The sequence below is a fragment of the Aotus nancymaae genome, unplaced genomic scaffold (assembly GCF_030222135.1).
Source record: "Aotus nancymaae isolate 86718 unplaced genomic scaffold, 86718_ANA_hifiasm-v0.15.2.pri h1tg000003l, whole genome shotgun sequence".
NCBI lineage: Eukaryota > Metazoa > Chordata > Mammalia > Primates > Aotidae > Aotus > Aotus nancymaae.
In genome coordinates, this window is record NW_026988414.1 from 9,632,613 (window position 1) to 9,653,313 (window position 20,701).

The window sequence follows — 20,701 nt, forward strand, 5'->3', positions numbered from 1 at the left end:
ATGCCAGGTGGGAGAGGTGAGACCTGTTGGGAAGCCCCTCCCCATTCTCATCCAAGCTGTTCCCATACTCCCCTGGGAGAAAAGCCAGCTGCCCTAGGGAGACAGAGCAAGCCAGGGCAAACCTCGAGAAGGAGTGGGGCAGGCAGAGGGCGTGGGGCTCTCAGTGTGCCCAGACCAGCTTCAGCCTTCCCTACCTCCCCAGATCAAGGACCCCCTGGCATTCACAGGGCAAGGAGATGGGATTATCAGCAAAAGGGTTGGTGACGGGGTGGAGGTGTAGGGTTCTGTTGTCCAAAGAAAGGGGGACTTTCTGGTAAGAAGAAAGGAGAGATGGGCTTGAATGAGGTTCCATCTTACACTCCCAGGCCTCCCTCTGGGCCCTGAGCCCATCAAGTCACCACACCTGTGCCTCCTGCTGACTTCCAAGCCACCCATCTGCACTCAAAACAAGAAACACTTGTGTGGCCTCGGCACTGATGGGAAGAGCCTTCCTGCCTCAGAATCAGAAGTGAGTCCAAGTCACTTCTTCCATGTTGTGAACTTAGACAAGCCTCTAGGCCTCACGGGGCCTCTGTTTCCCTGCTTGAACAACAGAATGAGCAGATCAGATGGCCTCTGAGGACTGGTCCAGTTCCAGCATGGAGCAATTGAGCCCTCACTGTGGCCAGGCTCTGTGACCAGCACTGAAGATGTCAACACAGCTGCGATGCAGGAGAGGACAGAGTCTGAGAGAGCAGGCAGGGTGCCGGGGCAGCCCTCCAGGGATGGGGCTGGACCAAGAGCATGGAGTGGGGAGAAGTTAGATGAGAGAAATGGTGGCAGAAGTGCCAGGGCTTGGTGACCGATTAGCACTAGAGCTTAGGGGAAGAAAGGTACTAAGGACACCTAGCTTTCTGGCTCAATGCTGGTGGTAATACCCAGGGAAGGGGAGCTGGCATGGGTAGGTAGAATTTGAATTTGGGCTTCTTGTGTTTGATCCACCTCGGGGGATGAGGAGGATCAAACCTTCCCTGCCTTCTCCCACCTTGGCCCATGGGCCAGCACCCCCAACAGTCCCAGCATGCAGCTGGATACACAGGGGAGAGGTCTGAGATAGCCCTTGGCCCAGCCCTGGGAAAGAGACCACAGCACAGGGCCACTTTTGCCTGCTCCTTACTGCAAAGCCTATAGTCTAAGTGTCTAGTACTGGTGTCACCATCCTAGTCCTCAGTATGGTGAGCTTCTACTCATAGGGCAAGTCTATCTCCCATGTCCCCTGGGAGGCCTCCTCCTCCCCTCTCTCTCCTCTAGGAAGCCCCTGTGCCTTCCCTGGCCACAGCAGTGCCACTTCTGACCACATTGTCCCTCTGCTCCCCGCCCTCCCTTGTGAGGCTATGAGAGTCTCGGTCACTCTTGTAGCCCCAAGGCCAAGCATAGGATCTGGCAGATAAGACATTCAGGGAATGTTGGTTGCTTGAACAAAGAAATGAATGAGTATCTGCAGGAGTTTTGAATGCATTAAAAAAACAGACCAGGTCCAGGGCCAGCCTCATCGAAGTGACTGCCAACCCACCTATATGCTGTGACGACCACCAAAATTATCACTGGCTGCCTCAGTTTCCCTGCCTTCTCCAGCTTATCCCATGGGCCAGCACCCCCAACTGTCCCACAGGTCCAGCTTCACCCCAGGCCCTGAGCCCTTCCCAGCTAAGGCAGCAAGGACCTCCTTCCCTATACCCCACTGGTGACAAGCAGTAGGATTTCTCTCTGCATAGCCCCATCCCCATTATCCACACCAATCACATGCCCTCCTGCTCACCCTAGCTAGACCCTGAATTGTAATGCTTCTGGAGAGGTCTCACTCCTGCTGGGCCCCACCCACTATTTGGAAAACCGGAGCTGACTCTTACCTGAATCACTCAGGGACCCAGCCCTACCCGGCCCCACCTCTGCAGGCAGCTTCACAGTCAGGCAGGAAGGCTCTGGACTCAGGATTAGCTCTTCAAATCCCAGTCCCCATCCCCACCCGGCCTTTAGTGTGACCTTAAGCGGCAAACTGCCCCTTGTGGGCCTCAGTTTCCCCATCTGTAAAAATGGGGTTAATAATGCCACTCTTGAAAGAGTTGTTGTGAGGATGAGGTAAGCTGGTCCCCGTGAGCGTCCCCAGCATTCAGTAGGAGCTCTGGCCCTCCCTTCTACTCCCTACCTGAGCAAGAGGGTTCCATGAAAAACTCCCTTCCCCCTCCTCTTTACCTACTCAGAACCAGGCTAATGTTGACCATTGGAGGTAATAATAACAATAATATTTCTTGAATATCTACTATGTGCAGGACAGAGTGCTATGTGTTTCAAATGCACAGTTACATGTGATTTTTCTCAACAAGCCTATGAAGTCAGTATTATCACTTCCATTTACAGAGAAAGAGATTGAGGCCCAGTGCTGACACAGTTTGTCCAAGGGAAGAGTCAGGTTTCAAGGCCCCACCCCTTTGTTCTGGAATACCAGGTACGTGTACCCAAGGCCCCGCCTAACCAACCAGTGTTTGGAGTTAAAAGGAAGCGGAAATGCTTTGTTGGGGGGTTAGTTGGCAACATAGTTCAGCTGAGAAGCTGAGAACCGAGAGTCACAAACAAATGTTTTGGTTTTGGTTTTGTTGCTGTTCCGTTTTTGACTCAGGGCCTCATGCTGTTGCCCAGGCTGGAGTGCAGTGCTGCGATCTTGGCTCACTTCAGCCTTGATCTCCTGGCTCAGGCAATCCTCCTACCTCAGCCTCCTGAGTAGCTGGAACTATAGGTGCACATCACTATGCCCAGCTCATTTTGTTTTATTTGTTTTTCGTAGAGACAGGGGTCTCGCTATGTTGCTCAGGCTGGTCTTGAACTCCTGGGCTCAAGTGATCCTCCCACATTGGCCTCCCAAAGTGCTGGGATTACAGGCATGAGCTACCACACCCAGCCCACCAAATGTGTTTACACTGCTTTCTCACTGAAACCCTCACAGTAGCTGGAAGAAGAAGGCATCATGATCCCCATTTTGCAAAAGAGGAAAATGAGGCTCAAAGATTTCCCTAGATTATGCAGAGAGAGTGGTTAAAACTCCGCCCACCCTTCTTAATAGGCCCAGCCCCGGGAGATTTCCACTTTACACTTCTGTCACTAAAAGCGTGTCATTGAGAAGGGTGGGCGGAGTTTTAAACACTTCTGGAGCGCTTACCATGGCGGACGTCACGCTAAAGGTTTTTGGTGCATCACCTTCTTTATCACTCCTAACAGCCCCATGAGGTAGATTTTCCTCTGTCCCCATTTTTGTAAACAGGAAAATTAACCGACTTGCTATAGCCTATACCACAGGCTATATATAGGTGGTAGAGTCGGGATTTGAGCCCTGGCCTGTGTGATTTGAACATTTACAAACGTAACTCCCTATTACACTCATCGCTGGTTCTCTTGGATCTCAAACCCTGAGTACTTAAACAAACACCCAAATCCTCCCGGGGATGGGCCAAGAAAATAAACAAACCGGAGACTGTAAGTGGAGAGTCCCCAAGTTCATCTGGGGAGTTTCCACTGCAGGGTCCCCTGTCTCGCAGACCTCTGCATTAGGCAACCAGCACCATCTGATTGGCACAGGATGGCGGAGTGGTCATGCCATGGCATCCTCCCCAGCCGGCCCCCACCATCAGTGTAATCTGCAGAGCATCAGACATCAGCTCCTGGGATCAGGGGACCCAGCCATCTGTGACGGACAAACCAGGGGAAAGAGCCATTGTCTGGCTAAGGAACACTGCTCAGGAAGTTGCTGGGGCTGTAAAATATCAGTCCTCTCACCCTCTTCCTTCTCCACCATAGCTGAAGGAAGAAGACGTGTTTCCACAGCTCTCCCCTGGCATGTGGAACACTCTCCTAATTCTGCTTAGAACCTTCAATAGCTCCCATCATCCAGACCTCAGCCTGGTCTTCAGGCCCTGGCATTTGCTAAGCAGCAGGATATCATAGAAAGAGCCCTGGAACGGGGACCCAGTCGGTCTGGTTTCTTGTAACATGACTTCCTGAAATTACTGTGTGACCTTGGGCAAGTAACTCTTCCTCTTGGACCTCAGTTTCCCTACCTGTTAACAAGCCTGGTGAACTAGGCACGCTGAGGATGAAGAGCAGGAGTTTTGGCGTAAGGCAGACCTAGGTTCAGAGCCCAGCTTTAATTCTAGCTGTGTGAATTGGAACCAGTCATTTGTCATCTCTGAGCCTCAGTTTCCTCATCTGAAAATGAGGAAAATAATAGTATTGTTTCCTGGGACCATTGAATTGGGGATAAAATCACTTAGCTCAATTCCTAGTACTCAGAAGGCACTCAAAAATAACGATTACTGGTAGAATTATTATAATTAATAAGTATAAAATTACTCCAATTCTGTCATTGTGGTCCCAGATGCAAGTAAAAAAAAAAAAGTTGGACTAGACGCCTAGAAAGAACTTAAGAGAGAATAGTGGCCAGGTGTGGTGGTAATGCCTGTAATCTCAGCACTTTGGGAGGCCAAGGTGGGAGGATTGCTTGAGCTCAGGAGTTCAAGACCAACCTGGGCAACTTAGCAAGACCCCCATCTCTCTAAAAACAAAAACAAGAGAGAGAGAGAGAGAGAGTGTGGTTGCAGGTAAGTGCTGGCTTAGTGTGTCGGGAATGCATGTGGTTACATATATCAAAAACCCCAAATAAAAAAGGAGGCAGGATTCTTCCTCTCAGATAACAAGTCCAGGGGTAAGCAGCCCAATGCCGTGGCGGCTTCTCAGCATCTCAGCAGTGCCATCAGGAGTCCAGATCTTTCCACTCCGTCTTCCTCACAATAGTTTGTGTCCTCGCACTAAGCACTTCATGCCCATGTTCCAAATGGGAAAAGGTTGGAAAGGGAAGAGGCAGCCCCAGGAGATTTCCACTTTACATTTCTTTCACTAGAATCGTGTCACCTGGCCTCACTTGGCTGCAAACCAGGTTAAGAAATTGAATTTTTTGGAATAGACAGGGAATTGGAAATGTCTGCCAGACTCCAGAAAGAGTCTCTTTCTGGCAATGGGCTGTGGTTTCTGGTGTGTGGCTTCTCTGGAGAATCCAGGAATCCAGGCACCAGTGCATGCTGCAGACATCAGAGGTGAGCAGACTTCTTTTGTCCCGGGATAAGGTCTGGAATAGCAGGACCACAGTGGGTCAGAGTCACGTGCTCCCCAGGAGAAGGCCCAATCCAGCCCGATTCAGGTAACAAAATCAGAGACTCAGAGCCAGGCAGGGACTTGCCCAAACAGGCCAGGTATCTTTCCTCGCTGTGTTATGGCCTCTTGTAAAGTAACCAACCTTGGAACAAGTCACATAAGAAACAGTGTGACCCCGCATGCTCATAGGCAGGTGTTGAACAATGAGAACCTATGGACTCAGGGAGGGAAGCATCTCATACTGGGGTCTGTTGGGGGTGCTAGGGGAAGGACAGTGGGGGGTAGGGAGATTGGGGAGGATAACATGGGAAGAAATGCCAGATATCAGTGACGGGGGGATGGAGGCAGCAAACCACCTTGCCATGTATGTACCTATGCAACAATCCTGCATGATCTGCACATGTACCCCAGAACCTAAAGTGCAATAATAAAAAAAGAAAAAAACAGTGTGACCCAATGCAAGGACACCTTATCCTTAGAAAAGCTGCACCCAATGAACTGAAAATTTAGGGGACAAGAATTCATAATTCCAAAAATACAGGGGACAAGAATTCATACTTCCAAAAATCCCTTCTGTTCTCAGGCAAGAACTGTAAAAGTCCATTTTCTTCAGCCTCTCAAACAGAACTGGGCTGACTCGTCATTTGCATGGAATGTGTGTTCCTGCGTTAACACTTCATTAATAACTTACTGTCATTCAGCCATATACAAGGTCGGGAAATATTTTTGCTTACGTTATCTTCCCCGTTTGATCCACATAACAATCTTTTGATGAAGATGTTCTGTGTTTGTTTTGTTTTGTTTTGATTTTTGAGACAGGGTCTCACTCTGTTGCCCAGGCTGGAGTGCAGTGGCACGATCACGGCTCACTGCAGCCTAGACCTCCTGGGCTCAAGCGATCCTCCCACCTCAGCCCCCTAAGTAGCTGGGACCACAGGCACTCACCACCATGCCTGGTTAATTTTTGTTTTCTTGTTGTTGTTGTTTGTTTTTTATTTGTTTGTTTTTGTAGAGACAGGGTTTCACCATGTTGCCCAAGCTGATCTTGAACTCCTGAGCTCCAGCAATCTGCCCGCCCTGGCCTCTCAAAGTGCTGGGATTACAGGTGTGAGTCACCATGCCTGGCCAACATAGGTGTTTTTAGCCCCTGAATAGGTGAAGATTATTTCTATTACAAGCAACAGACACAATTTCAACTAATTTTCCGAAGAAAGGGAGCTACTTTCTCTGGACAGGCAAGGCTGTATCCAGAAATCATACTGGGTTCTGTCTCTCTCCTACCCACCCCTGCCCCTCTCTCTCCACCCCCATCTTTTCTTCTCCCTCTCATCTCCTCCTTTTCCTCTCTCTTTTCCTCCTGTTGGCTTCATCCTCAGGCAAGTGTTTCCCAAGTGATGTTACAGAGGTCTCAGGCAGCTCCAGACTTAACGCTGCTCTCATGCCACAATCCCATTTGAGAAGAGAATGTCTCTTTCTTGGCCTTTTTCTTGGTACCAGGAGTTCCCGGGACACTTGTGATTGCCCCAGCTTAGCTCACGCACCTATCCCTGAACCAACGGCTGTGACCAGGAAGATGGAATGTCCGGATGCTGACTGGCCAGTCCCAGACCACGTGCCCAGATGACTGAGAGTGGAAGCAGGATGTTCCCCAGTAGAAAACTGGGTGCAGTTGGCCAGGTGTGGTGGCTGACACTTGTAATCCCAGCACTTTGCGAGGCCGAAGTGGGTGGATCATGAGGTCAGGAGTTCGAGAACAGCCTGACCAACATGGTGAAACCCCATCTCTACTAAAAATACAAAACTTAGCTGGGCGTGGTGGCGCACGCCTATAGTCCCAGCTGCTTGGGAGACTGAGGCAGGATAATTGCTTGAACCTGGAAGGCGGAGATTACAGTGAGCCCAGGTCGCGCCACTGCACTCCAGTCTGTGCGACAGAGTGAGACTCCGTCTCAATTAAAAAAAAAAAGAAAAGAAAAAACTGGATGCAGTCACCCAAATAAGAGGAAGGGGTGCAGGACAGGCAGGAACAACTGGTGGCCACCAGCACTGCGTTTCTCCATTTGACAGACAAAGAAGCCAGGGCTCCAAGAGGGGAAGTGGCTTTTGCCTGGAGCCTCGGAGCTGGTAGGTTAGGAGTCTTACTGGTCTTGGGCCCTGGGCCTGGATGGAGACAAGAGGAAGGGCCGTGCGGTGAGAGCACTCTTGCATGTCCAGAGCCCAGCTTGCTTCAGACCCTCTCAAGTGAGGGAGAGGGGATTGCAAGGATGCTAGAAGCCAAAACTGCTTCTTCTCCATATTTCCTGGCATTTGCTTGAGCAGGAAAAGACCTTCATGTTTATCGAGCAACCAAGGCATGCCAGATACTTCTGGACTTCACATACATAACATCTCCAATCATGTTCTTCAGAGGTGGGAACTGAGGCTAAGAGACGTAAAGTGACTTGTCCAAGTCACACAGTCTTGGAATGGTAGGGCTGGGACTCGGCCCAGGTCTGGGATGACTCCAAAGCCTGTGCTCTTTACTCGAATGTTTTCTCAATGGGATGCTGTTGACAACGGTGTGTAGGACTGTGCTGCACAGGGCGGAAATCTTAGCTGGCTAACGGCAAGCTTAGACATGACAACAACCAAAAACTGCAACCCTTCCTGCACCCCACATATCCAACCTCTGCCCCTGGAAGACAACCTCGACCCCCCTCGCCAACTCTGGTTCCTTTCTGTTGGCCCAGGGACACGCACAGAGAATGCATTTGGCCGGGTATATTGGCTCACCCCTGTAATCCCAACAATTTGGGAGGCCAAGGCAGGAGGATCACTTGAGCTCAGGAGTTCACGAACAGCCTGGCCAACATGATGAAACCCCGTCTCTACTAAAAATACAAAAACTAGTCAGGTGTGGTGGTAGCACATGCCTGTAGTCCCAGCTATTAGGGAGGCTGAGGCAGGAGAATCGCTTGATCCCGGGAGGTGGAGGCTGCGGTGAACCAAGATTGTGCCACTGCCCTCCAGCCTAGGTGACAAAATGAGACTAAAAGGAAAGAGAGAAAGTATTTAATAAATGTTTGCTAAATGAATGAATGAAATACTTCAGAGTCAATCAAAAGAACTAGGTGTGAATCTCAGCTGTACCATTTACTAGCTAGATGGCATTGAGCAAGTTACTTAACCCCCTGTGCCTCGGTTTTCTCGTCTATAAAATGGGGACAATCCTAGCACCAACCTCATAGGGTTGTTAGGAGGATCAAATGAGTTAATGCCTGTAAAAGGCTTAGGACTCTGCCTGGTGCTTAATAAGGATTCCATCAGTCTTTGTTAAATGGACGAATGAGTGAATGACTATTTATACGTTAGTAAACTATAAACTGTGACTACAGTTCACACACATTTTGGCTTTTGTTATCTTGTTTGATCCTCTCCATCATCCTAACGCAAGAAAGCATTATGGTCATTTTACAGATGAGGAAACTCAGGCAGAGAGCGACGAGGCGACTTGGCTCAAGTTTTCTGTTTGTTCTACTGCAGTTCCAACATTTCAGGCTCTGGCTTCTCTCTCTGTTTGCTGTCCCCACAAATATACACATTTTAAGCTAAGAATGAACAAGTGAATGAAGGAGCTGATCCCAGCCCCTCAGAGCAGCTTGACAGAGAGAGCTATCCCGGCTCCCCAGCTGTGAGGAGTCAGTCTTCCCTCCGTCCACCCTGGGGCTCTCTCGTGGGGCTGCCCAGCGGTTATGTGGGGTAAGTGTGGTGTGTTGTGGTGGGTGTGGGTAGGTGAGTCACCAAGACATTGGGGAAGGAGGAGGCCCAGCCACCCAGCCAGGCCCACAGGCCCACAAGAAAGAACTGGGTGGTGAGTAGGATGTGCAGCTACCTGCCCACAGCCACCCACTCCTGAGGAGAGGAGCACTAGCTCTGTGAGCACCCCAAAGACCCCAAACCTGAGCCCCTCTCCCAGGACACCCCCAGGACAGAAACTGGGAGCCTCCTTGGGGCACCCGGCACCCAGCACACAGGAGTGACCTCACTGCTCTGAGATCCCTTCAGTTCCACTGCACCCATCCTGCAAATACTCAGAACGTGGCATCTGGCATCTTGGCCAACCCCCAGACAGGCCCCTGCCTGGAGTCCTCCACTTTCAAGGAGCTCCGAGATGATGGGGTGAGCCTCAGGAACAGAGAAGACAAAGGAGAGAGCCATGTGCTGGGAACCTCCTTGCAGGGATTCACCTGCCCGGATTCTTAGGAGGATATCAATTCTGAAGTGCTGAAGGTCCACAAACCAGCACCTGGCCTGTTGCCACCTCACTGCGTCCACGAGTTCCATGACTAGGCCTCCACCTGCAAAACGTCTCTGGGCTGCCCACTCCCTTATCCTCACCTCTTCTCTGACAGACCATTCAGCCCACTTGTCTGCACCCCAGTCTCCTGTGACTCTCACCGTCAGTCCGCCAGCGCCCCCAGCCGCCCTAGCTCATCACTCCCACTCCCCTCCCCTCCCATCCTTTGGTTGCCGCCACTCAAACCATCTATGGTTTTCTGTCACTTTCTTGTCTAAAGGGACACACTGACCTGGGTTTACATCACACCAGCTGCGTGACCTTGGCCTTGTTGCTTCAGTTCCTTGGGCTACAGTTCCCCCACTATAAAATGGAAGTCTTTTGTGAACACTTAATACAACAATGGAAGCAAAAGTACTTAGCACATATTAGGTGCTCAATAAATACATTTTCTTTTCTTCAAAGGCTGCTACCTAAGAGTTGGGTTAAGAGACTGAGAAGGGAAACTTACTGACCGTTATGTTTTCCTTTCATTCTCCATGAAAAATTTTCTGGCCAGGTGCAGTGGCTCACACCTGTAATCCCAGCACTTTGGGAGGTCGAGGGCGGGCAGGTTACCTGAGCTCAGGAGTTCAAAACCAGCCTGGGCAAAAAAGTGAAACACCGTCTCTACTAAAATACAAAAATAAAAATTAGCCGGGCATGGCGGCATGTGCCTGTAATGCCAGCTACTTGGGAGGCTGAGGCAGGAGAATTGCTTGAACCCAGGAGACAGAGGTTGCAGTGAGCCAAGATCACGCCACTGCACTCCAACCTCGGCGAGACTCATCTCCAAAAAAAAAAAAAATTCCAGGGATTAATCCAAACAGAACTTCTCTGCAGGAGTGAAGATTCTGTGGGATATTGATTCTCCACTGGAACATGTTGTAGCCTGGGAGGCAATTAGGAATCACCTTTGGCGTGTGTCAAAGGGATATCTGCACGCCTGGGTTTGTTTCAGCATTATTCCCAATAGCCAAGACATGGAAGCAAACTAAGTGTCCATCAACAGATGCATGGATAAAGAAAACGTGGTATGTAGATGCACTGGAATACTACACAGCCTTCGAAAAGATGGCAACATTCACAACACGCATAGAATTAAAGGACATTATGCTATGTGAAATAAGCCAGGCACAGAAAGACAAGTGCTGTATGATCTCACTTCTATGAGCAGTCTTACAAAGTTGCTCTGATGGAAGCCGAGAATAGCAAGGTGATTACCAGAGGCTGGGAGAGGGAGGTGAGAAAGAGGAGAGATGGGGAAAGGAGAGACGTTGATGAATGGATGCAAAGTTTCAGTTAGGAAGACGAAGTTGTAGTGACTTATCACACTGCATGGTGACCACAGTTAATAATAATGTATTATATATTTCAAAATTGCTAAAAGACTTTTAACACCCTCACCATAAAAAAAAAAATTATAAGTCAGTGAGGTGAAGGATTTGTTAATTCGCTTAATTGAATCTTTCCACAACAAATACACAGATCAAAACATCACATTAGCCAGGAGCAGCAGCTCACACCTGTAAATTCCAGCACTTTGGGAGGCCGAGATGGGCAGATCATCTGAGCTTAGGAGTTTGAGACCAGCCTGGGCAACACAGTGAAACCCTGTCTTACAAAAATAAAAAGAGCTCTTTCTCTTCCAGTTCTAGGCGCTTCGGGAGCCACGGCTTAGGTGCAGACATGGCTGAGTCCGAGAACCACGCCACGCACAACCAGTCCCGAAAACGGCTCAGAAATGGTATCAAGAAACCCCGATCACAACGATACGAATCTCTTAAGGGGGTGAACCCCAAGTTCCTGAGGAACATGTGCTTTGCCAAGAAGCACAAGAAGAAGGGCCTAAAGCAGATGCAGGCCAGCAATGCCAGGGCCAGGAGTGCAGGTCCCGAGGCCATCGAGGCCCTCGTAAAGCCCAAGGAGGTTAAGCCCAAGATCCCAAAGGGTGGCAGCCGCAAGCTCGATCGACTTGCCTACATTGCCCACCCCAAGCTGGGGAAGCACGTTCGTGCCCGCATTGCCAAGGGGCTCAGGCTCTGCTGGCTACAGGCCAAGGCCAAGCATGAAACCAAGGCCCAGGCTGCAGCTCCAGCTTCAGTGCCAGCTCAGGCTCCCGAAGGTGCCCAGGCCCCTATAAAGGCTTCAGAGTAGAGATCTCGGTCTGCCAACTCGAGGACAGAAGGACTGGTGCAACCCCCAGGGCTGCCATCTGCATTGGGCCGGGGTCCTCCCATGCTATTTGTACAAATAAACCTGGGGCAGGAAAAAAATAAATAAGTAAAATAAAAGAAAATTAGCCAGGCATGGTGGCATGTGCTTACAGTTCTACTCAGGAGGCTGAGATGGGAAAATTCTTGAGTCCAGGAGGTTAAGGCTGCTGTGAGCTTCAGTCACGCCACTGCACTCCAGCATGGGCAACAGAGCAAGATCTTGTCTCAAAACAAAAAGAAAAAAAGAAAAAACTCACATTTGATATGGTTTGGCTGTGTCCCCACCCAAATCTCCCCTTGAATTGTAATAATGCCCACATGTCAAGGGCAGGGCCAGGTGGAGATAACTGAATCATGGGGGTGGTTTCCCCCATGCTGTTCTCATGGCAATCTCACAAGATCTGATGGTTTTATAAGTGGGAGTTCTCCTGCACATGCTCTCTTGCCTGCCGCCATGTAAGATGTGCCTTTGCCTCTTCTTTGCCTTCCACCATGATTGTGAGGCCTCCCCAGTCAGGTGAAACTGGGTGTCCATTAAACCTCTTTCCTTTATAAATCACCCAGTCTTGAGTATGTCATCTTTATTAGCAGCCTGAAAACAAACTAATACACATTGTACCCCATAAATATGCATGATTATTATTTGTCAATAAAAATAAATTAATTTTTAAAATGAAAAAAGGAACAACCAAAAAAAGAACAACCTTTGGGTATTTTTTCAAATTACACATACATACACACACACGCACAAGCACATAAACACACACACGAGCACACACACGGGCACACACACACACACACACGAGCACACATACACACGAGCACACATACACACGAGCACACATACACACGCAATGAGATTCTGATACTCCTTTCTTCTCACGCCATCATGAGCCTCCATTACCAATGAGAATGGAGAATGCAAAAGAAAACGGAGAAACACTGAGATAAACCATTTATATGCCAAATCATCTCAGACTCACAGTGCTTAGATCTCAGCCATGGACACCTCCTCTCACCAGGTCTCTCCTTGCTCACACCCCCTTCCCGAGGCACAATTCCCCTGGATCTGTCTCCCAGGAGTCTTTTAACTTTTTTATCCCAACCAACCCAACCTAATTCAACTCGACTCAATGCATCGCATCCTAAATTCAACTCAAGCCAACCCAGTTCAATTTACTTCCACTCAGCCCACCCAAATCAAACCTTACCCAAGCCAATCAAACTTAACTCCAGTCAACTCTACCCAGCCCATCCCAACACATGCCAACTCAAAAACCTCCTGGGTTCAAGCAATTCTCTGCCTCAGCCTCCCGAGTAGCTGGGATTACAGGTGCCTGCCACTGCTCCTGGCTACTTTTTGTATTTTTAGTAGAGACAGGATTTCACCATCTTGGCCAGGCTGGTCTTGAACTCCTGACCTCGTGATCCACCCGCCTTGGGCTCCCAAAGTGCTGGAATTACAGGCGTGAGCCACCACACCCGGCCTGTCTTCCCTCTTTTTTACGGCCCAATCCTCCTTTGCCTGCGTTTATCAGCTTTGTGCGCTCTCTCTCCCGCTCTCTCATCCCTGCTCTGCCTGTGTGTGGCTGTCTTGGACTCTCCTCCTCGTTCAGTATCTCCGTATTGCTGTCTTCCTCTCGTTGACTCTTCCCTCTCTGCCTCTGTTTCTGGCACAATCTGCTTCATGTTCTAAGCTTTGGCTGGGAATTGTTCCTCCTGAACAGAGATGCCTCCGTCCCTACATCCGCTCCACGCTTTCCCCACCAGGGGAGTCACAGGTCAGCCCTGGCTGCCTGAGAACCAGGAGCTAAAGCTACTTCCCCAGTCAGGAAATTAGCATTAGACACAATAGATCTGGAAGGAAACTGAGGCCAATCTTCTCATTTTAGGGATGGGGAAACAGAGACCCAGAGACTGGAGGGGGCTTGCTCCAGATCATACGGAGTTAGTGGAATCTGAATGAGGCCCTCCTGAGGCTGGAGAGCCCAGAGTCTGAACCCAGAGTAAAGTGATTTGAGCATCAGGCTGAGAGGTGGGTGGTAAAACAACAGTGTCTGTCACCAGAAGCCGTCTTTATGAACAGAAGTACCCATCGCTATGCCGTCACCGGCTCGGAGCAGGGCCTCCCTGGCTCTCTTTTTCCTCCACCTCTGTCTCTGTCTCTGTGCCTTTCTCTCTACCTCTCTCATAGGAAAATGTATTCTCTGGAGGGTGGGGAGGAGGGGAGCCAAGAAGCATTCTGGGTGTCCCTTTGGTGAGAGTCATCCAGCACCCACTGACCCCAGCCCTTCCACCTCTTGGGGTTGGGACCCCAGGCACCGTTCTCAGGGCACCAGAGGGAAGGCCTCATAGGCCCGGGGAGACGAGGGAGCAGGGGTTTGGCCTCCCACCACAGAGTGGCTGCTTGTGAGGGACAGGGGCTGCGGTTTTAAGACTCAACTATCCTAAATTCAACTCAAGCCAACTCAGTTCAATTTACTTCCACTCAGCCCACCCAGATCAAACCTTACCCAAGTCCATCAAACTCAACTCCAATCAACTCAACCCAACAAACCTATCCCAACACAACCCAACTCAGTTTAACTCTACCAAATTCAGTTCAAGTTCTAGTTCTAGACTGAACCTAGAATCCAGCCATCGCACGCTTGGCCACAGGCCCCCCAAGCCAGCAAGGCACAGCCTCCACGACCTTCCTCTCAGACAAGGCCAGGACTGCATTTCCTCCTGCCCACCACCACGACACCCCCCGCCCCGGCTGCCCCCCGACTACCAGCCTCCTGGGTAGTCCAGACTCCAGAAGTAACCAGAGCTGGGGGGTGGCTGCTGGGCCAGAGGCAGGCTGGAGGAAGAAAAGACCCCTCACCACCTGCACAGCACTCGGGGCGGCCCCTCCTGCGGCCCCGCTGTCTCCTCTAACTGCAATCCCTCCCGCTGGAGTCACCTCCTTCAGCAGCTCAGAGTTCCCAGGCACCAGCCTGGGCCTTCCTCAGAACTCTAGGATATCTGAATATAGAAAAGGAGAAGAGAAGGCTGTGGTCTGTGTGGTGGGCAGAGGAGACACTGGACGGGGAGGGGTGGCTGAGGAACTAGGCTCTAGGCCCTGGCGCCACCAGGACCCTTCCTGACCCAACCTCCAGTTCCCTCCCCAGCCCTTCGCTGAGCCTGAGCTTCCCGCCTTTCTGTAGGGGGTGCCTCAAGTCATTGAGCCCAAACCTCCATTCAGCTGATCAGGAGACTGAGGCCTACAGCAGGAAAGAGTTTGCCCAGAAACACAGAACAGAGAAGGAGCTGGAATCCGGGGCTCCCGGCCCCCGGGCCAGGGTCCTTCCTCACTTGGCTCTCAAGATGGAGTTTGTTTGGGGCCCTGATTTCTGCCCTATCTGTCCAAAAGTTCCAATTCAGGCAGCCCACCCCCAACCCGGGGAGCGTCCTTTTTCTCAGAACCCACGAACTCAGGCAGTGGAGGGAATCCCAGCACCCTCACCCGAGAGGCCTTGGGAAGGCCCAGACCTCCCTCCTTCCTTCTTCTTTCCCTCTTCCTCCTGCTTCTCTGTTGACCTCTGGCTGGAGTGGATCTTCCTTCCTCTTTTCCCAGCACCCCTCTCCCCACCCCCAGCAGCACTGGGAATAGACAGAGAGGAGGGATCTCAGCACAGCCCTGGACCTCAAGGCACGTGGGTGGCAGGCGTGCAAAGCAAGAGCTCATTTGCAGCCACCCCGTCAGGCAGTCTGCATTCTTGGACACAGGAAACTGAAATCCACCTCCCCAGCCTCCTGCTGGCCCTGCTGCTGCTCGGGGCCCACAGCACGAGTCATTTTCTCTGCCCAGTAGGCCCTCAGAGCCAGGCAAGCAGCAATCACCTTCCCTGCCGTATCACTGTTTCCAGAGGCTGTGAATGCAAGCTCCTCCAAGAGGCATGAGTCCCCCCTTGGCCCTTACTAGCTGTGTGACCTTGAGCAATTCACCTTGCCTCCCTAAATGGCCAAGCCCTCATCACCAACATGGAGGTTAAGTGCACGCATGGGCTTTCAGGGGGAAAGAGATAGCGTGGATAAGCACCTGGCACAGAGCCTGGCATTTAAATGGTTAATATCATTACGCAGTAGAGAAACGCCTCTGTTCTGGCCATGGCTTTCCACCAGATTTGTATTATTTATTTTCAAATCCTTTCTGAGTCTAATCCGGAGTTTAAGTTCTGTCCTGTAGCGCAGAGTTCAAAGTTTAACTTAACGACCGGTTCCGTAGCGCTAACTTTGTGCTGAGCACCTAGAACAGGGAAGAATAAGACAGAAGCTTCTGTGCCCGCAAGGTGCCCATGCTCTGATGGGGGACGTAGGCATTGACCACTGACCGGGCAGTGACCATGGGATGAGTCCTGGGATAGAGGAGAAGACGAGGCAGGTGAGGCACATGCAGGGCACCTAATTCAGTCCCCAGGGTCTTCCCAGAGAAAAAGCGTCCTTAGCAGAGAAGACAGCACATGCAAAGACCCAGAGACAGAGTTCCCCTTTCGAGGAACTGTGAGAAGTAGGTTGCAGCTCAGGTGGATAACAGCTAGTACAGTTGACCCTTGAACAATGCAGGGGTGGCCAGGCATGGTGGCTCATGCCTGTAATCCCAGCACTTTGGGAAGCTGAGACCAGTGGATCACTTAAGGTCAGGAGTTCGAGACCAGGCTAGGCAATATAATGGGATTATGTCTCTTCAAAAAATAAAAAATCAGCCTGGCATGGTAGTGCATGCCTGTAGTCCCAGTCCCAGCTACTCAGGAGGCTGAGGTGGGAGGATCACTTGAGCCCAGGAGGTCAAGACTGCAGTGAGCCATAATCACACCACTGCATTCGAGCCTGGGTGACAGAGTGAGACTGTTTCAAAAACAATACTAAAGAAATAAATGAATAAATTTTAAAACATTAAATTTTTTGGCCAGGCACAGTAGCACGGACCTGTAATCTTAGCACTTTGGGAGTCCAAGGTGGGCAGATCGCTCCAGCTGCTGGGGAGCTTGAGACCAGCTTGGGTAACATAGTGAGACTTCATCTCTCAGGAAATAATTAAAAAAAAAAAGAAAAGAAAAGAAAAAAGTTTAAAAATTTTTTTAATTAAAAAAACTTTAAAGAAATGAAGATGGTCTTGTGTGGAGACTCTGCCCTCTAAGCTTGTAGTTGGCCCGAATTTAGTACAATTATTTCTTTTTCTTTTTCTTTCTTTCTTTTCTTTTTTTTTTTTTTTTTTGGGACAGGGCCTCTCTCTGTCACCAGGCGCCAGGCTGGAGTGCAGTGGTGTGATCTTGGCTCACCGCAACCTCCGCCTCCCAGGTTCAAGCAATTCTCCTGCCTCAGCCTCCTGAGTAGCTAGAACTACAAGCACATGCTACCACACTCAGCTAATTTTTGTATAGATGGGGTTTCACTATTGTTGGCCAGGATGGTCTCGATCTCTTGACCTCATGATCCTCCCACCTCAGCCTCCCCAAGTGTGGGGATTACAGGCGTGAGCCACCATGCCCAGCAGCACAATTTCTTACATGATATTTCAGTCAATCCTCACAAAAACACTCTTAGGCACTGTTATCATTAATCCCATTTTGGAGATTGGGAAAATGAATTAAGGGACCTGACTGAGGTCACATAGTTATCAAATGACAAAGGTGAAATTTAAAAGCAGATGGCCAGGCACTAGCATCTACTCCTGTAACCACTGTGCTATGCTGCCCAACTAGAGGGGAAGGAGGGGCCTGTGAGAGGCAGAGCTAGAGGGTTTGCAAGGGACTGTTCCCCAGAGGGGTTTCCTGGCAAAAAGGCTGTTTCTTTCTGGGAGCAATAGGGAGCCATTGATGGTTTTATGCAAGGAGAATATAAGTATCTGTGCATTTTAACAAAGTCTCTCTGGATGTGGCCTGGGGAGTGGATTGCAGACAGGCCTGAGTGGGGAGAGACCAAATGTGAGGCTACTGCAACAGACCAGGTGAGGACAATGACGCCGCTGGACCTGAGTCGCGGTCGTGGGGATAGAGAGCGTGGGGCACATTCCCATATGAGCCTAAAAGGTAGACTTGACAGGACTTGGGGACAGACGGGATTTAGGGGAAAAAGGAGTGGGAAGAGTCAAGGGTAAAACCCAGGATTCCAGATGAGACAGGGAATTAAGTCCCTAAGACTGGGAAAGACAGAAGGAAGGACAGATTTGAGGTGGGCAATACCACCACTGATGGTCCCCAATTCCCAAAGAAGTCAGTGCCCCAGAGCAGGGCAAGCCCCACCTGGGCGCAAGCTACCTTGTCTGGACCAGCAGTTACCAGGATAGCGTCGCTACCTCCCATCAGAGAAGCGGCACCTTCCCCTACCTGTGAGTGGCCACCAGGTGGCAGCATAGGCCGCCTTTTTCCAGGGCTGGCCTGGTGAGCCGGCCGGTGGAGTGAGAAGGGAGCATCTACCTCTGCTGGAGATGCAGCTTTGCCGTGAGACCACGGAAATTGGACCACAGGCCTGTGGGGCTGAGTTCCTGAAGCTACAGAGTCAAAAAACCTAGATTCTAGATACACCAGGGACCCAGAGCAGACACCTGCCCCTCTCTGAGGCTTCAGGTTTTCCTTAAAGAGGGCAAATACCCTCTTTACGAAAAGAGGGCAAATACCCTCTTTACGAAAAGAGGGCAAATACCCTCTTTACGAAAAGAGGGCCAGAGCAGCCAGATGGAGTTTTAATTCCTTCTCTGCTTTCCATCCCAACAGCTATGACCTTTAAACACATTTTTAGAGGCAACTTCTTTTTTTAACGAACAAAATCCAAAAACCCTGTCACCCCCTGCACCTCGATCCCATGTATGAAACAGAAAACATGTTTACATTGATCTGCTCTAGTTGGAGTAGAAGCCGAGGACTCTCCCCAGCCCACACAGAGGATAAAATCTTCACCCCGACGTTGAGGCCCCTACCTCTCCAGTGCCATCCTCATTGTCCTATTCAGACCAAGTGGTCTTTGCCCATCCCGGACTTTCTCTTGGGAACATTCCCTCCTCTCTTGATTCAAACCCTCCTCATCCTTCAATGTCAGATCCTTTGACACCTCCTCCAGGAAGCCTTCTCCAAAGCCCCTAATGGAAAGCATCACTCTCTCTACCACACTGCCCTGGCACCTCAGTCCCCCACAGGTACCAAGTACTTGCTGTATCCAGGCAATGCAAATAAGTGGATAGCATCTCTCTTCTCTCTGATCCTGAGCACCTGCAGCGGGCAGGGATAGACCATGGCTGGTTCCCCCATAACAGAGTGTGCGCAGCCTCACTCAGCTGGGAGCCGGCAGACCAGCCTCTACCCTCCCAGGCTTCACTGAGCCACGTTGGTGGTCACCTTTTCTGAGCTTCGGCATCCCCCCTCTGTATAATGGGGGCGGCTAACACCTAATCAGGACTGTGTGTAGAATCAGAACTGGCTACGTCATTTGAGGGGCCTTGTGCAAAACAAAAATATGCAGCCCCTTGTTCAAATATTAAAAATTTCAAAGGCCTGGTGCGGTGGCTCAGACCTGTAATCTCAGTACTTTGGGAGGCCAAGGTGGGCAGATCACCTGAGGTAGGGAGTCCAAGACCAGCCTGACCAACATGGAGAAACTCCATCTCTACTAAAAATACAAAATTAGCCGGGTGTGGTGATGCATGTGTAATCCCAGCTACTCGGGAGGCTGAGACAGGAGGATCACTTGAACCCGGGAGTCGGAGGTTGCAGTGAGCTGAGATCATGCCATTGCACTCCAGCCTGGTCAACAGGGGCAAAACTCTGTCTCAAGAAAAAAAAAATTCAAAACAATGACAGTCAAGCATTAAAACAAGCACAAGTCACACACCTGTGGAAGCTGTGCACTACGCAAGAGGTCTGAAATCAGCTAACCTGTGCCCAGGTGTGGGGCTTTGTCAGCCAAAAAAGATGGTCCATTTTCTTCATGTAAGATCACTTTCTGTTGGTCAAACTGGGACCAGCGGGACTGCATCCTCCCAGCAGGGGGCACCTTTTCTCAAGTCAGACAAAGGTATGGTATTGGCCAGCAGGCACCCTGCCCAAGACTTCAGAGCCCTGCCATGTAAAATGTACTTGCTGAGTAAGGAGAGGGAACCAAAAACCAGACACAAGGAATTGGAGACCGAGGGCCAGGCATGGTGGTGCGCGCCTGTACTCCCAACTACTCGGGAGGCTGAGTCAGGAGAATCGCTTGAACCCAGGAAGCAGAGGTTGCAGTGAGCCGAGATCATGCCACTGCACTCCAGCCTGGGTGACAAAGTGAGACTCCATCTCAAAAAAAAAAAAAAAAGAAAGAAAGAAAGACAAAGAAAGTGGGGTTTTATACCAGAGATGTACAATCCAGACAAGCCAGACGGTAGAGATCAGAAATGGCAAACCTCACCTCAGAGCAAAGTGATTCAAGGTCAAGTTCTAAGTTCAGAAGCCAGAAATAGGCAGGCAGTCCTTGCCTTGTTCTTTCAGCCAGTATTTACTGAGCACCTACTATGTGCCAAGCACAGTTCCAGGCCTTATGATGCAGCAGTGAGCAGAACAAAGTCCCCTTCCTCCCAGGGTTCACATTCTTGTGGTGGGGAGAGGAAATAAACATTATTAAAAGAAAATAAATGAACCACCCAACTAAAGATAAGTGATATGAAGAGAATTAAACAGGGTGAGAGGGAGGGACTGCTGGTAGGTGGGCTGGTTCATATAGGGTGGCCAGGGAGGGTCTCCTTGAGGAGGTGACATTTGAGCTGAGCTCTGAATGAGATGGGGCCGGCCAGTGCCCCAGCTGCAAGGCAAGGGGGGGTGGGCGTGCGGAGCTGCCTGCAGGAGGAGAGCCTGCAGATCCACACTGTGCCAGAAAGGCGAAGGCGAAGGCAGGCTGGGCAGGAAGTCTGGCCCCCTGTAACCATATCCCCAGGAAGGAGGAAGCCAGGAAGGCGCTTTCAGCAGTCGTATTCATCAAGGCCGCTGCTCTAACCCCGGGC

General features: G+C 50.5%; 1 protein-coding gene across 1 annotated transcript; it reads left to right on the forward strand.

Annotated features, from left to right (window-relative positions):
• Positions 1 to 11,182: 11,182 nt before the first annotated feature.
• LOC135275175 (large ribosomal subunit protein eL29-like) lies at positions 11,183 to 11,650 on the forward strand. The gene has a single exon (XM_064376619.1). The coding sequence runs from the start codon at positions 11,183 to 11,185 to the stop codon at positions 11,648 to 11,650; it is 468 nt and encodes a 155-aa protein (XP_064232689.1).
• Positions 11,651 to 20,701: the final 9,051 nt, after the last annotated feature.